The sequence below is a fragment of the Pundamilia nyererei genome, unplaced genomic scaffold (assembly GCF_000239375.1).
Source record: "Pundamilia nyererei isolate P.nyererei 1_Seehausen unplaced genomic scaffold, PunNye1.0 scaffold00015, whole genome shotgun sequence".
Lineage (NCBI taxonomy): Eukaryota > Metazoa > Chordata > Actinopteri > Cichliformes > Cichlidae > Pundamilia > Pundamilia nyererei.
Window position 1 is genome coordinate 5,614,720 of NW_005187416.1, and position 13,758 is coordinate 5,628,477.

General features: G+C 44.0%; 1 protein-coding gene across 1 annotated transcript in view; it reads right to left on the reverse strand.

Annotated features, from left to right (window-relative positions):
- Positions 1 to 13,758, reverse strand: part of wwc1 (WW and C2 domain containing 1) — a 37,596-nt gene that overhangs the window by 20,041 nt on the left and 3,797 nt on the right. Inside the window, exons 2-5 of the mRNA XM_005725455.1 lie at positions 4,451 to 4,560; positions 3,951 to 4,154; positions 3,059 to 3,135; positions 2,187 to 2,266 (exon numbers count right to left, since the gene is read on the reverse strand). Of these exons, the coding sequence (XP_005725512.1) occupies positions 2,187 to 2,266; positions 3,059 to 3,135; positions 3,951 to 4,154; positions 4,451 to 4,560 (471 nt within the window). The remainder of the gene's footprint in view (positions 1 to 2,186; positions 2,267 to 3,058; positions 3,136 to 3,950; positions 4,155 to 4,450; positions 4,561 to 13,758) is intronic.

Here is a 13,758-nt window from a genome sequence, read left to right on the forward strand (position 1 = left end):
ACACACACACACACACACACACACACACACACACACACACACACACACACGGGCAAATTCCAAACATCGCTTCAGTGTGATGCAGACAGCAGAGGAGAGCACGGCGACGATATCGGTCAGAATCTGACACGTTCATGAATTCATGTGACGTGTTTTTCTGATTCTCCTGATCTCAGCTAGAAGACGCCTGCATTCATTTTATTTATTTATTTTTTCAGTTTATTCATTTTTATTGTTGCCCGTTTTGTTTTCTTGCCGTAGCTCAAGTGCTTCGAATGTAGGGATGGGTATCAAAACCCGGTTCTTGTTGAGAACCGGTTCCCACTGTTCCAATTCCTTGGAAGTGTTTGCCATTTTTGCAAACGATTCCCTTATCGATTCCAGTCGCCCCGAATGACGTCACCACGTTGCGGAGCGTCATTTAACTGGCAGGAAACACGGCGCCTAAGTGGCTCAAACACTCAAAAGTTTGGTTATACTTTACGAGAACGGATGACAACAGGACAACTTGCAATACTTGCAAAGTAGATGTTTCATTTAAGGGAGGAAACACTACGAATATCAAAAGCATTTGCTCACAAACACGCGATGAACTTAAATGAATGTCGTGTTTTTAATTCCAGACTCGTGAATCTCAGCCCAGCAGCAGCGGTAACGTTTGCACGTCCTCTCCCGTTAATGCGGCAGGTAAATAATCAACTAACAGTGCATATTATGTTAGCGCGATCTGCCTTATTACAAACCTGCCATTACTGTGCATTTAGTGACCATGATGAGAGAGACAGAGCCTGGCTCAGATGCTGGCAGTTCTCGCTGCAGTCTACCGGTAGCGTCTCCTTTCAGGCAGGATAGACGAATGTCACCGAGCAGTGACTCAGTTTGTGGTCAAAGGTTTGCACCTATTTGCCACAGCAGATGCCCCGATTTACGATAAGTGAATGTGTTTAATTGTAGGCAGGGACATTACTGGATATTCTTGTGTAGTTGCTACAGAATCATTTATGTTATACTTTGTTATTGCTACAGAAGAATATTTATTTTATTATTTTACATTTACAATTTTTTTCCCGGGGACCCTGTGACGCCCCACTGAAGAGCCGCAGGCTGGATCTCTTAAGATGTCACTGCTGGGTTTGTAAGGCCATGTTACTCCTAAATTTCTATCTTGTTCAAAGAGAAGATATAAAACAAAGTTCTAAGCTAATCGACCTTAGTGTTCTCCTTTTTTAAAAAGAATCGATAAAGAATCGAATCGTTAAACAGAATCGAAAATGGAATCGGAATCGTGAAAATCTTATCAATACCCATCATCCCTATTCCAATGATAAAACTTTAATTTTCAGACTCTTGAACTGTTATTACTGCATAACAGGTTTTTTTTCCATCCATCATGAAGCTTTTCCTCCCAGACCAGACATTTGTGTTAGTGTTAGATTTTTGAATTTTCTGGAATAAAACACAGGTGGTTTACTCTGGATGAGGAACAGGAAGAATGCGAACGATAGCCCTGATGATCTGGGATCTACAGTAACCTGTGGTGAATGAGTTGTTTGTATGATAACCTGGTATAATATTCAAAACTGCACCTCAAAAAAGAAAAAGCCCTCCAGATTTCATCAAACAGGAATATTAATCCTGTGTTTGTTTGTGCCCGAAACGTCAACAAGAACTCGAGAACGGCTTCGGTCACACAATCTGAAATCCTTTTGTTCCTCGTTCGGGACGTCACACCAGCTCTGAACAGCACAAACATGGCTGCGCTTGATTTTCAGCCACAGCATCAGTAAACTTCCTCTTTGGCTGACATGTCGATGCAAACCCAGAATGAAAAAGTGAAAACCTGGCCAACAAACTAATATCGAAACAGCTGAGCATTAATCTTTAGGACGTGGCTGCAGATTGTCTCTCCAGGTGGAATTAATCTACCTGTCTGCCCTTTAAACTGGGCTGTGAGACTGAGGGAAGGTCACACAAACACTTTCTATTCATGTCAGATTCTGACCACCTCGCAAATTAAATAAGGAGCCGAAAAAGGTGAGGACCGAACCCCCCAGCCGGCTGCTCGCGAGCCTGCCTGTCAGCACTGCCCTTCAGCGAGGAGGACGGACTCGCTTTGCACCCCTCTGGACTCCAGCAAGGCAATCGAGGTAACGCAGCAAGAAGACACGGGAAACTTCAAAACTCACTCTTTGAGCGTCTCGAAGCCTTGCTCTTTGTACAGCAGCTCCTGCTTCATACAGGCGAGGTCCCGCTTCAACTTGTTCACCTGAGAAGAGGCAGAGACAGGGTGAGGGTTAGAGACCAAACCTCCAGGACCAAAACGTCTTACATCTTTAAAAGTGGCTCACAAATATGGAGTTTAATGCTTCAGAGCAGCTGAGCTCTGTGTGTTACCCTACAGGTGTTTAAACAAGACATTTCAGACAGTTTTTTCTACTCTCAGATCTGCATGATGTCACAGAGAGGGGCTCTCTCTATATGGGGGGCAACCAATCAGAAGAACGTTGGCTTAAAAGTAGTTGGAGTGAAGGCGACATGGTTTGTATCAAAGGGAGCCCAGTATCAGGCAAATAAGGATCATTCTGAACCGCGAGTCATGCAAAGCGGCTCTAAAAGAGTCCAAAACATCTCACGTGGAAAGAATGAGTTTGGTATGTGGTCGTGCTGCTTTGAACAAATTAAAATGCTGACTATGTGGGGGGCGTGGCCAGAGTTCGACTCAGGTGACTCTTCAAGTGCATAGTTGATCCACAGCCAGGAGGTGTGTGTGTGACGCTCTTTGTTTTTCCCCTTTCAAGATGAACAACAGCAGGGTTTACACCAGCCTAGGAGGCCAGAAAGCTCAACACCCCCACCCTGCAGCGAAGCGCCCGAGCAGCCCGCAGTGCCCGCCGGCCGTTAACGTGTAAACTGTTCACTAATCAAAGCAGGTGGGTCGTCCTCTGCTGTAGGTAAATGTGACTCCGTGCTCTCTCTCACCTTATTTTCCTAATGTTTGTTTACATGCCTGCAGGCTCAGCTGACGTTATGCCTCCTATTTGGACGGAGGTGGTCTTACCCGACTTTTGGCCGTGGATATCTCGGCTTTGAGGATGTCCGGGTCGTACTTGCTGGAAGAGGACGATCTGGAATTCACTGTGGAAACAACAGGACGTTAGACGTTAGAGAGGCTGTGATTTCAGCTTCAGGCTGAGGCCGAAGCATTTGGTACAGTCTCAGTGAGGAAAGCTCTGCTGAATTTGTTTTTAACAGAAAAGCTGAAAACCCCAAAAAATTATACAGAATTTATTTATTTTTTAAATGTGACAATGTACAGATTAATAAAAACGTTATTTTACTCTTTTTACTTTTATTGAACTATATTTATTAAATGTTTGTATTTTTATTCTGAATTTGAATGCATTTTTAATTTCAATTTTTTTATTTTTAAAAATATTTTCATGTTTTATATCTTGATAAATATTTTTATTTTACTTTTACTTGTTTGTTTTTATGTTAACTTTATTGATATTTATAAATATTATATTTATTTGAAAATTTAAAAAAAATTCTTTTTTCAAATTAAGGAATTGTTTTTACATTTTAAAGTACATTTTATTATTTATTATTAATTTATTAATTCCCCTTTTTTTATTTTTAATAGTTTCTTAATTATTTATTTTATCTTTCTATATTCTTTTTATTATTTTCTTGTACTGACGACTGTTTTTGACACTTTTCTCACGATCACATGTATGAATGCGTGATTACTGCTGTCACTGTCACACTGTGTGATGCCAGCAGAATTAGGCGTTCTTCCTCCTGCTCTCACATCAGTGTCGTCTGCAGACATCAGTCACAGACTCCTGCTGACCTCCTCTGTCCGTCACATCGCAAACACAAAGAGGTCAGAGCTGATCTCTCGTGTAAAATCAGACAGACGGAGGTTTTTGATTTCGGTCGTCACTCACAGCTCGTCTGCGACGTGGACTTGTCCCTCCACGCGTCGTTGAGCTGGCGGTACTCCTGCTGTGCCAGGCGGAGCCTCTGCTCCTTCACCTGGTAGATCTCCTTCTGGGCGCTGAGCGCGTCGCTGGCCACGGCCAGGTAGTCCCGCAGCATGGCCTCCTGCTCCCGCTGCCACTGGGCCCGCGGGTCCTCCAGCTGGGTGCTCTCTGGAGGAAAACACGATGAAGAGGAAACATGAGCAGGAGTTCAAAGGTGGGAAGAGGCACAAAGCTTAAAAACCTTTCTTAGCTTTCTTTTGATGCAGCAGAGGAACTGATCACAGCTTCTTAATGTACAACAGAACAGCAAAGACTGTTACGACAGTGTAATTCAGCAGTGTCCCATAAACCTGCCGGTCCTTTGCTTCATGAAGCTGAGCGGCCTCCAAGCCTGAGCGAGAGGCTGACTGGTGCCTTAGCTCATTCACAGAGGAGGGAGAAACAGGATGAGGAGAGAAACTCACTGGTGTTGTGGTCGACATAGTACGCTCCGACGACGGGGTCGTACGCCTCCTCCCAGCCAACCGGCAGCTCGTCCCCGATGCAGTCGGCGAACGTCAGAGGCTTCGTCTGCCTGAGAAACAGAAAAACAGAGTCAGAGCACAGAAAGCTCTTCATCACTCCTCATCATCAGGGCTGCCACAGATCCGGATGCAAAGGAGGGCTCTGACTCGCCTGTTTGCATGAGTTCTACATGTTTTTGTGTTGCCCGCTCGATGTTTAAGATCGAGTCCATTAAAGCTGTTTATTTGGAAACGCGTCCAAATCAAACCCAAACATTCAAACCCTGCTGAATGAACCCACTCAAACACTGTTTTTATCCCCACTCGCTCTCTGTGTGAAAGCTTCTTCAGCAGCAGCAGGAGGAGGAGGGGGATAGGAGAAAGGCTGGGTGTGTAGGGGGGTGGTCCCTGTCACTCATCACAATAGGAGGAAACCGACCCGCCACATTCCACAGGCGGTGGTGACGCATCGCCTGGAGGTTTCCGGGGCAACCTCTCAACCTCAAAGCGCCTTGGCTGACATTAAATATTAAAAATCCCACGTGGACTCATAACAACCACGTTACCGTGTCATATTCTCCACTTCACAGTCCTGCTGTGCGTGAACTGATCTCAGGACATCAACCAGAGGAAAGCTGGGACTTTTTTATTAAATGCCCACTGAAGACTCATTTTATTTTTTATATTACTCCTACACAACATCTTTAGAAAGCGACTTAGAATTTAATTTTGAGATTATATTAACTATATGGAAATGGATGGAAATGAAGGATGCGCCTCCAGCTGAGCCGTATTTGTATTTATAGCTTTGCCAGCTTGTCCCCTGCTCTCGGCCTCGCTGTGTGTGCACCTCCTCGCACACAGAGTGGAGCAGGCTTGACTTCAAAGTAAAAGTCGTGCTTTACTGCTGAAACGACACATTTCAAAAAGCCTCAACTTTTACTTTGACGGTCCCCGTTTACAGTTTGCATCACTCTTAGTTTCACAGCTGCTTCATCAGCGGTAACCTGCGAGTAAGCAAAGCACACAGGTCTTTGTCTCAGTACGAGTACTTCTATGTGATCATGTTTCCTCCAGAAACCGCTCACCAACCATTTTTGATCGTTGCCTCGCCAAATGGTTGCTAAGCGCTCACTGCGTGGCTTAAGTTTCTACTTCCCATGTCTGTGAGTCTGCAAAGGTCCGAGTGATGTAAATTTGACCATCAGACAGCGGGCACAGGGGTTTATATGGATGCCATGTGCCTGTTTTGGTGGTCGCGCACACTCGTCCACAGGCAGAGTCCACAGAAGTACAACCGGAATGACCGAGTGTAATCAAGGCTGTAACGACGACTTCTAACTTAAGGGCAACAAAAGCTTCCAAACAAGTGTTTGGCACATAAGAGCTCGAGCGAGCGGACAGAAGCCGAGAGTCAGCTGTGATTTTCAGTCACGTCGACACGCTCAAGGATCGTGTCCATAGTTTCTGCTTCTTTGTACTAACAGTACTCATCTTTTTATATATAATTCACAATGTTCACCACATGTTTGGTGAATGGATAACTAAAAGTGAATACTTCCAAAACAGAGTAAACTGAATATTAATGTGTTTTTTTATGGTTTATATTTTCAGAGATGTTGACATGTTAGCCACAACTTAAAGTGAGTTTGACCCTCGTAGCTCACGTCATCCAAATATGAGAAGCTGAAAATCCACATCCATAAATGATGCTGCCCTCGTTTTCCTCACTTTAAGGTTTCATTTTGTTTAGATACGGAAACTCAAACACATCATCCCAGCGTGCCAATTATCAGTCGACAAAAAGCCTGTGTGTGTGTGTGTGTGTGTGTGTGTGTGTGTGTGTGTGTGTGTGTGTGTGTGTGTGTGAGATAAAAGCATTTGGATGTGTCTGTGTGCTAAGCTTTGTCCAGACAAACACACAGATGTATGTGTGTTTGATTCACTGATTCCGAGGCTTGTCGCTAGCGTTTCTTTTCAGCGTTCCTTCGTTATGTCGTGACTGCAGATAAACTCGGAGTCGGCTCACTGCTGACGGCAGAAACTGAACTGGGTCCTTTTTCAGCTGATGAATAATGAAAGGGGCCCGGAGAAGACCCCCTCAGCTCAACTCTAAATTTAGCCGGGGAAGACGGAGAGGCTGCTGATCCCAGAGAGAGCCGGCAGTCCGACCGGCCGGCAGCTCAGGTATCCCATTATTTGATTCCTCTCTTTCTGTTTCCTCCCACCGGCTAAATCCTATCCTCTGATCATCAAGGGGAGTCGCTAACATAGTCGCTCTCCGTCACAGTTTCCCCTCACAGCGGCGGACCAGCTGGCAGCGGTGGCGACGGCCTTCGTTTCACCGTCAGTCAATCAAATGGTGCTTGTAGTGCTTCTCGCATGCTTCACTGCATCAGCGCTCAAACCGCCTGCAACGGCCAAGGAAGCAGATCAAAAACAAGCCACAGTGAGCGTAAACAAGCGTGCCAATAATACCTCAACAATGAGACGTGTTCAGTCATGTGTTTGGACCGTTAGTGTCCAAAATCAACAAAATCTAAATCCAGCACACTTTAAGAAGTCCTCACACGCCACAGCGTGAAGGTGAACACCTCGGGTATGTGTGTTCACGTGTTTTTACTTTAGATGACAGGAAAATTTTAAAAAGGCAACTTTCTCCTGAGTGGGATCCCCAAGATGACCATATTAGGGATATCCTCTCTCTATGACATCATACAGATCCAAGAGTAGAAAAAAATTGTCTGAAGCGGAGTGTTTTGATCAGGCTCGCAGGGGCCTGGAGCTGTCACACAGCTCACCTGCAGGGCTGCCAGTCATCCATGTGGATGCTGGTTTCTACTTCAGACCAGTCGAGCATTACTGAGCTAAATCTCCATTTACAGGGCGCTTCTGAGCGTGGAAATCACGCAAGATTACACATTCAATGCACCGCTGCCATTAGAGAAGCAGTAAACTGTTATTTTCTTTGCACTTACAGATTTTAAAACTACATCCTGTGAGTTTGGGCGTAAGCGGCAGGATTCAGAGGGGATAATGCTGGAGTCGCCAGCCCCACCACAACAAAAAAACAAACATTTTAATTGCACCAATTACAGGACTTTTAGCGTCACATGAAAGGCTGCACATTTTTGAGCTCACACGAGACTCAAAGAAGAAGCATAAAAGTCATTCTGGTGACGTTCTGGTCAAAAATGAATTTGCAGTCTAACAAAAGTGGGTGAAAACCTGATACGAGTACGTGCACCCCCCCACGCTCAGGTTTCACATACCAAGGTAAACACTGAGCTGAGCCTCGGCGCTCTGATGCAAACTGACAAAACGAGAGGCAGAGTGCAAACACACAGGGCGGCGAGCTGCATAGCTGAGCGGTGAGTCAGGCGGCGTGCAAATTCCTCAGGTTGAGTTATGAGGCTTCAAACCAGTTCATAGCTGCTCAAGGTCCAACTGTAAAACACCCTCACCACATCACAGCCATAAAGCTCCGCCGACAGATAACCGGTGGATTCATTACCGAGACGGCCTGCCCCGTGTCACCCACCTCATACCTGCGTTATCTGACCAATAACATTCCTTTGTTCTGATGACACACGTTCAGGGCCAGCAGCAGAGACCTGACGCGGCAGTCTGGACAGTTTATAAGCACTTTCCTCATTCTTTGAGTCTCGAGGTGTAAAACCTCCCGCTGAGAGCGAGAAGTTGTTGACTGTACAAGAAGAAGAGCGGATGATACGTTTGAATTTGGACTCCACATCCCGGTCATCCAAACCTGTACGCCGGCTAAAGCTGCAGACCTTGGGCTGTGGAGCCCGCTGCCCTCGATAGATGGGTTTCGCTTCCCAACAGATGACGCAGTTTTGTAAAAAATGCATTTTTGCTTTTAAAGCTCAGTGAAAACCCGTGTCGACCAGTTTACCGCCCCAGAAAAGCAGGTGCTGCGTTCAAACTTTGGGCGCCTGCAGAAGACTCGAGGTCTGCATCGTCCAAACTCTGACCTCGTCGTGTCCTTCAAGGTACTCAAACTGATTACAAACCGATTCTTTATAAAGGAAAGCAACGTAATTCAAAATGAATCAAATGACATCCAAACATTTTTCAGCGTGGTTTGAATCAGCGAGGACAAAATGACACATGTGTAACCGCATCTGTGTTTTTAACCCCGTCACACACTCAACACCCCGGGTACACTGAGCCGTCACCCAACATCAGCTGCAGGTGTTGTTTCATACATTAAAACAGCCATCTTTATTATAATTCCCTTTACAGAATCATTTATTATATTACAGTCACATTTTTAAGTTGACATTTTACCGTATTTTTAGCGTTTTACTTATTTATTCCATTTATTTGAGCTCTAAATAGAGTGAAACTAACGATCACTCAAAAATGATTATTTTTTGTATTTTTTTTATCCAATTGATTAATTTTGTCTTCTGAGTTATTCTCCTTTTAATTATTTCAACTTGAGTAATTCTTCTCAAGCCACAGTTTTGTTATTAGTTGGATATATGCTGCATATATACGTGTATCTTGAACATCTGGCCATCAGAACATGTGGATTTTGACTGAATTTTCAGCTTTAATGATGACTAAAGACCTCGCACTGTTAAATGTTGAAAACCGAGATCAGAATCAGGATGAGTGTCCATGGATGAGGATGAGTTTTCTCGTGTGAATTTGTGTTTAGTCTGGGACGTGTTTGTTTATGTTAAAATAAAAATCTAAAACAGAAATCCTGGTTCTGTTTTTTACTTGTTTTCTTCCTCTCGTTTCTTCCTTTCATTCGGGCTGAAGTTCTGCATAAACCGCTGCATGCTGAGCGAGCTTTAGAGCCCAAGGCCACCATTAAAATGGGACTGCACAATTCACAAATAGCCTTGTTAATTAACAAAGAGCAGTTTTTATAGCTTCAGAATCAGGCCATAACAGCGCAGGAGGAAAGCACAGTGACAGAAAATAACAAATATTCCTGCACAGCTGCAGGTGGACTCCATATTCAAATACAGAGCATCAGATAAGCTGCTGCTCTCGCTTTAAATACAGGACGAGTGTAAGAGATGCTCCGAGTGTGGAAATCAGACTCGCTGTCCGTCTTCATTCCTGACTACAATGGGAGGATTTACACATGACTGCAGCCTTCAATTCAAACCACCTCGTCCCCGAGTTTCCTTTACGAGAAACGATGCTGTAATCCAGAGCAAACATCGATGAGCGCATGAAGCGATACGGGAATGAGGGGGAAACCTGTTCGACGCTGCAGGAGTAAAAACAAACAGCGGAGAGGTCGTCCTTCCATTTGTGGGTCAGCCTTTAAGTTCACGCGGTGCACATTTCTGCTGTCAGGCGAACGCACGTCTGACAGCGGGAAGCGTTCCACCTTCGTTTCCTCTCCGTGTGAAGAAGTCAAAACACGTCATCTTCCAGGTGTTTGAACTCATCACAACAAGCTACACCCAACACACAAACACATCCTGTTCCAAAGTTTCACCCCATGAAGCCACACACGAACGCCGCGGGGCCTGAGGGCTCACGCTGGGTCTTTCCCAGAAGCATCAATCAGACACGTTAACCAAAATTAAGCCTTTAAAGTCGCCGCCAAGCTGAAAGTCCCTGAGCCACTGTTACCTACACATGTACACTCGGTACTCATTCAGAGGGTTTGCTTACATTTATTTACTTTTCCTCAAAACTGCTTTTTTATGTCCTCTAAATCTTCCAGGCTTTAAGCTTCTTTCTTTAACTCAAGTCATCCAAAGTTAATCATGAACAAGACGGAGGCAGGTGAAGGAGGAACTGGGTGACCTCCATCTAAAGAAGAAAGAGTGGGAAGCAGGGGTTTCTAATTCATAACTGCTGTAATTTTACAACATGAATAAAACCAACTCTTTAGATGAAGGAGGAGGAGAAGAAATGGCTCGTGAAAGCTTTTGTTTCTGCACCAGTCCGACCAAAGTAAAAACCTCTCATGCTTTGCTGAATAATAAGTCATGAGAGTCGCTGGTTACGCATTAAAACCAGCACGGAGCGGCGGTTAGATCCCGGTTTACAGTTTGCAGGGCCTCACGCTGCACTTTGACCCCGTGCACCTTGGCAGGCAGTGAAAGAGATTTCAGATGAATCGGGCCTTTTGGTTGGCGGCTCTGCGAGCGCTCGGCCCCTCACGTTGTGTGTTTCAGGAATGCGCCCGTGTTGTTTTTTGTAGGTTTTTTTAAATTCAGGACTTTTGTTTTCTTCTTTCTGCACTTTTAAGACTGTCGAGTGTAAAACAACCTGAGGAGAAATTCTCCATTCCACCTTAAAACACACCAGCGACTGTGTGTTTGTTATCTCACCAGCAGCCCAAATAAGTGGAGGCTGACAACCGACGGTACGCTGACACCTGCAACAAATTCTCACTTCCTCTGCTGACTGCAGCTCATCTTGTTTTAATAAAAAAAAGAAAAACCTGAAGATTTAAAAGATATTTAAAAATTCCCAGCTGGTAACTTCGATCGCCTCCCGGCAGTTATTTTATAGACCGTGAGCCGACTTTGCCCTGTGTGATCAGTCTGGTTTTGTTCAGATTGGTGTTGGGGGGGTTTTCACATAACTGCTCAAAAAGACATGAAAGTGTCACCAGATCAATGTTTCTCACACTCGGATCTCTCTGGGAATCTGCCACAAGCCGTCGGGCAGCTACACCGCCTGTGAATAAAGACCTGGATGAGAAGCTTGACATCTGCAGAGATCCAGCTACAGGACAGGCAGCTAACTGTGGTTGCCTCCACCAAGGAAAAGCTTTGAATGAACTCTGATGAGACCCTGTAGGGGTGTCGACTGTTAACAGTCCATTAACACTAATACATGCACGAGATCTTCATGGTCAACTTCAGGATTTGTTGGTGGAAAAATGGACAAAAACCCTGATAACATAGAAACTATGATTCTTCCAGGTGTTCTGTGTCATGTCACATTTGACCCCCGACCTCCCCTAGAAGGTCACTATATTGATCTGCAAGTCAAAGTGATAACAATGCTACATAGAGCATTAAAGTTAAAGTTATGTGTTTTTACTGCCATTTCTTGTTCTGCTAACATGAAGTGATTCATGGGGGTTCTAAATTATCACCTCATGTTGGACTTCTGACCTCTTCTTCAAGCTCAAATAAGGTCAAACCTCCATAAAATACCATGTCACATTTGACCTCTGACCTCACTTTTATATTTCCCATCTGGCTTTCCTTCAAGTTGACCTCATTGTGTTTTAGAGAAAGTAAGAGAAAGACAGTGAGCTGTTTAGTTAGTGAATAAACTGTAGTATAATTATAATAATATATCACAAGTAGGGCTGGGCCAGCTCATACCGTTCACGGTATAATGTTGGGCAACGATAAGAAAATGAAATATCGCGATAGGAAAATGAAATATCGCGACAGAGCCCCTTATAATCCCGTGTGCCTTATGTATGAACTCTGGTTGTGTTTACTGACCTCGAAACGATTTTATGTACACGGCGCTCGAAAATCTGTCAAATGTTTCAGTACGACTTTGCTAAGCTACGAAGCCGCACCGCTTGATGGATTGTTGGAGCATTACGGCTATCGTAGGCAGAGCCTCGCGGAGTGATACGTACTGTGCTTCAACATAATGTTACCGTATTGTGTGTGTATAAGCTCTTTTTAAGTTTTGTGGCTATTATAAATGGTTATGCTGAGGATATGTCGGCCAGTTTCCACTGGAAATGCCTTTTGGTTAAACTGTCAGTGAGGAATTTGCATTTGCACTGTAAAATTTTTATATAACTTTGATGCACATAGAAAACAGCTGCTTGTTTAAGTGAAAATACATTGATGGGGTTTTTTTGCACTAATAGAGTTGTGGAGTTGTAAAGTATTTTGTCTAGTGTCAATTATATCGTCAGTTATATCGTTATCGCAAATTTTCAAATGTACATCATGATAAATATTTCTGGTCATATTGCCCTGCTCTAATCACAAGCTCAAGGTTCTTCATGTCCAGTTATTTAAAACTCCATGTTTGTGTAATCAAAGTAAACATCTGTCACGCTGCCCTTCACTGCACTACAAACTTCTGAAAGTTCATTTAAAAAGAACAAAGAAAACAAAGTGAATGTGTAAAAAAATACAGCGCTGTTCTCTTCAAAGAAAACGCCGCCCACAGAGCGAGAGGGTTGGTGGTGGTTTGCGCTCTCAGAGTGCTTCTTGTTTATTAGCTGTTATTTATTAGGCCGGTATGCGATTGGTTTGGCTTGTCTGTCTGGTTATTTACGTGCAGGACGTCTAAAGATTGCCAGAAAATGTTTTCAAACTGTTTTATTCACCGGAGTTTTTACTGAAACATAGCAGACATTCCTGGAATATCACATGCTTGGAAATTGTGGGAAAAATGTGAAGATTTCTGTTAAATGCGGTGAAACAGACTTCTGACGAATCAGGAACCATGCAGAGTCAGCCCCCTCACCCCAGAGGCATTTTCTGAGTCCGTTTACTTACAGGAAACTTTATCAGAGGTTTGGAATTATTCTGGGAGTCAAATGTTCTTGATTAAGAAAAACGGGCAAACGTTCAAAGATGGAATCATCCTCATTTTAATCTGACAGCTGGAAGCACGACCACTTCTCAGACACAGTGTCAAAGTCTGAGGGGTCTTAAGTGACTGGTAAGACTGAAAAACCCTGTATAAACCCACCCTCCCCTCTGTGCTGTGGTGATCTGAACATGCGAGTCGTTGTCACGCTCGCCTCTTTAAGCCTATTACACTAATGGTTTCTACGAGAGAGGAGAAAAGAACAGGTAACACACCTCCACGCCTGACAGCAGGAATGTAAATGAGCAAACAAGAAAGCACCTCTGGCATCCTGAGCTATGTGATACCCAAGGTTTTATGACAGGTTAACAAACTGAAGGAGGCTTTCTGCTCTGTGACACACTCAGCTCGAAGTTCCATCCTCAGATTATTCCCGAGAGAAGGAATGATTCCTCACGCAGAGGTAAACAGGTATTTGGAGTGAGTTATTTGGAGGAACCTCACTGGACTGGCTGTTCATTACTGACCCGTTTAATCATTAGCAAGATATCAAAAATCATCTACTACAAACACAAAATGACAAACCATCCAGAAGCCAAAAATAATAACGTTGCTAAAGTTATTTAAGAGCAGTCTAGGTGGTCTGATTAAACATTAATAAATGAACATGTTCAGGCTGCCAAGAGCTCAAAATACTTCACTAGCTACCAGCTGCCTCACTGCAGCAATAAAAGCATGATTAC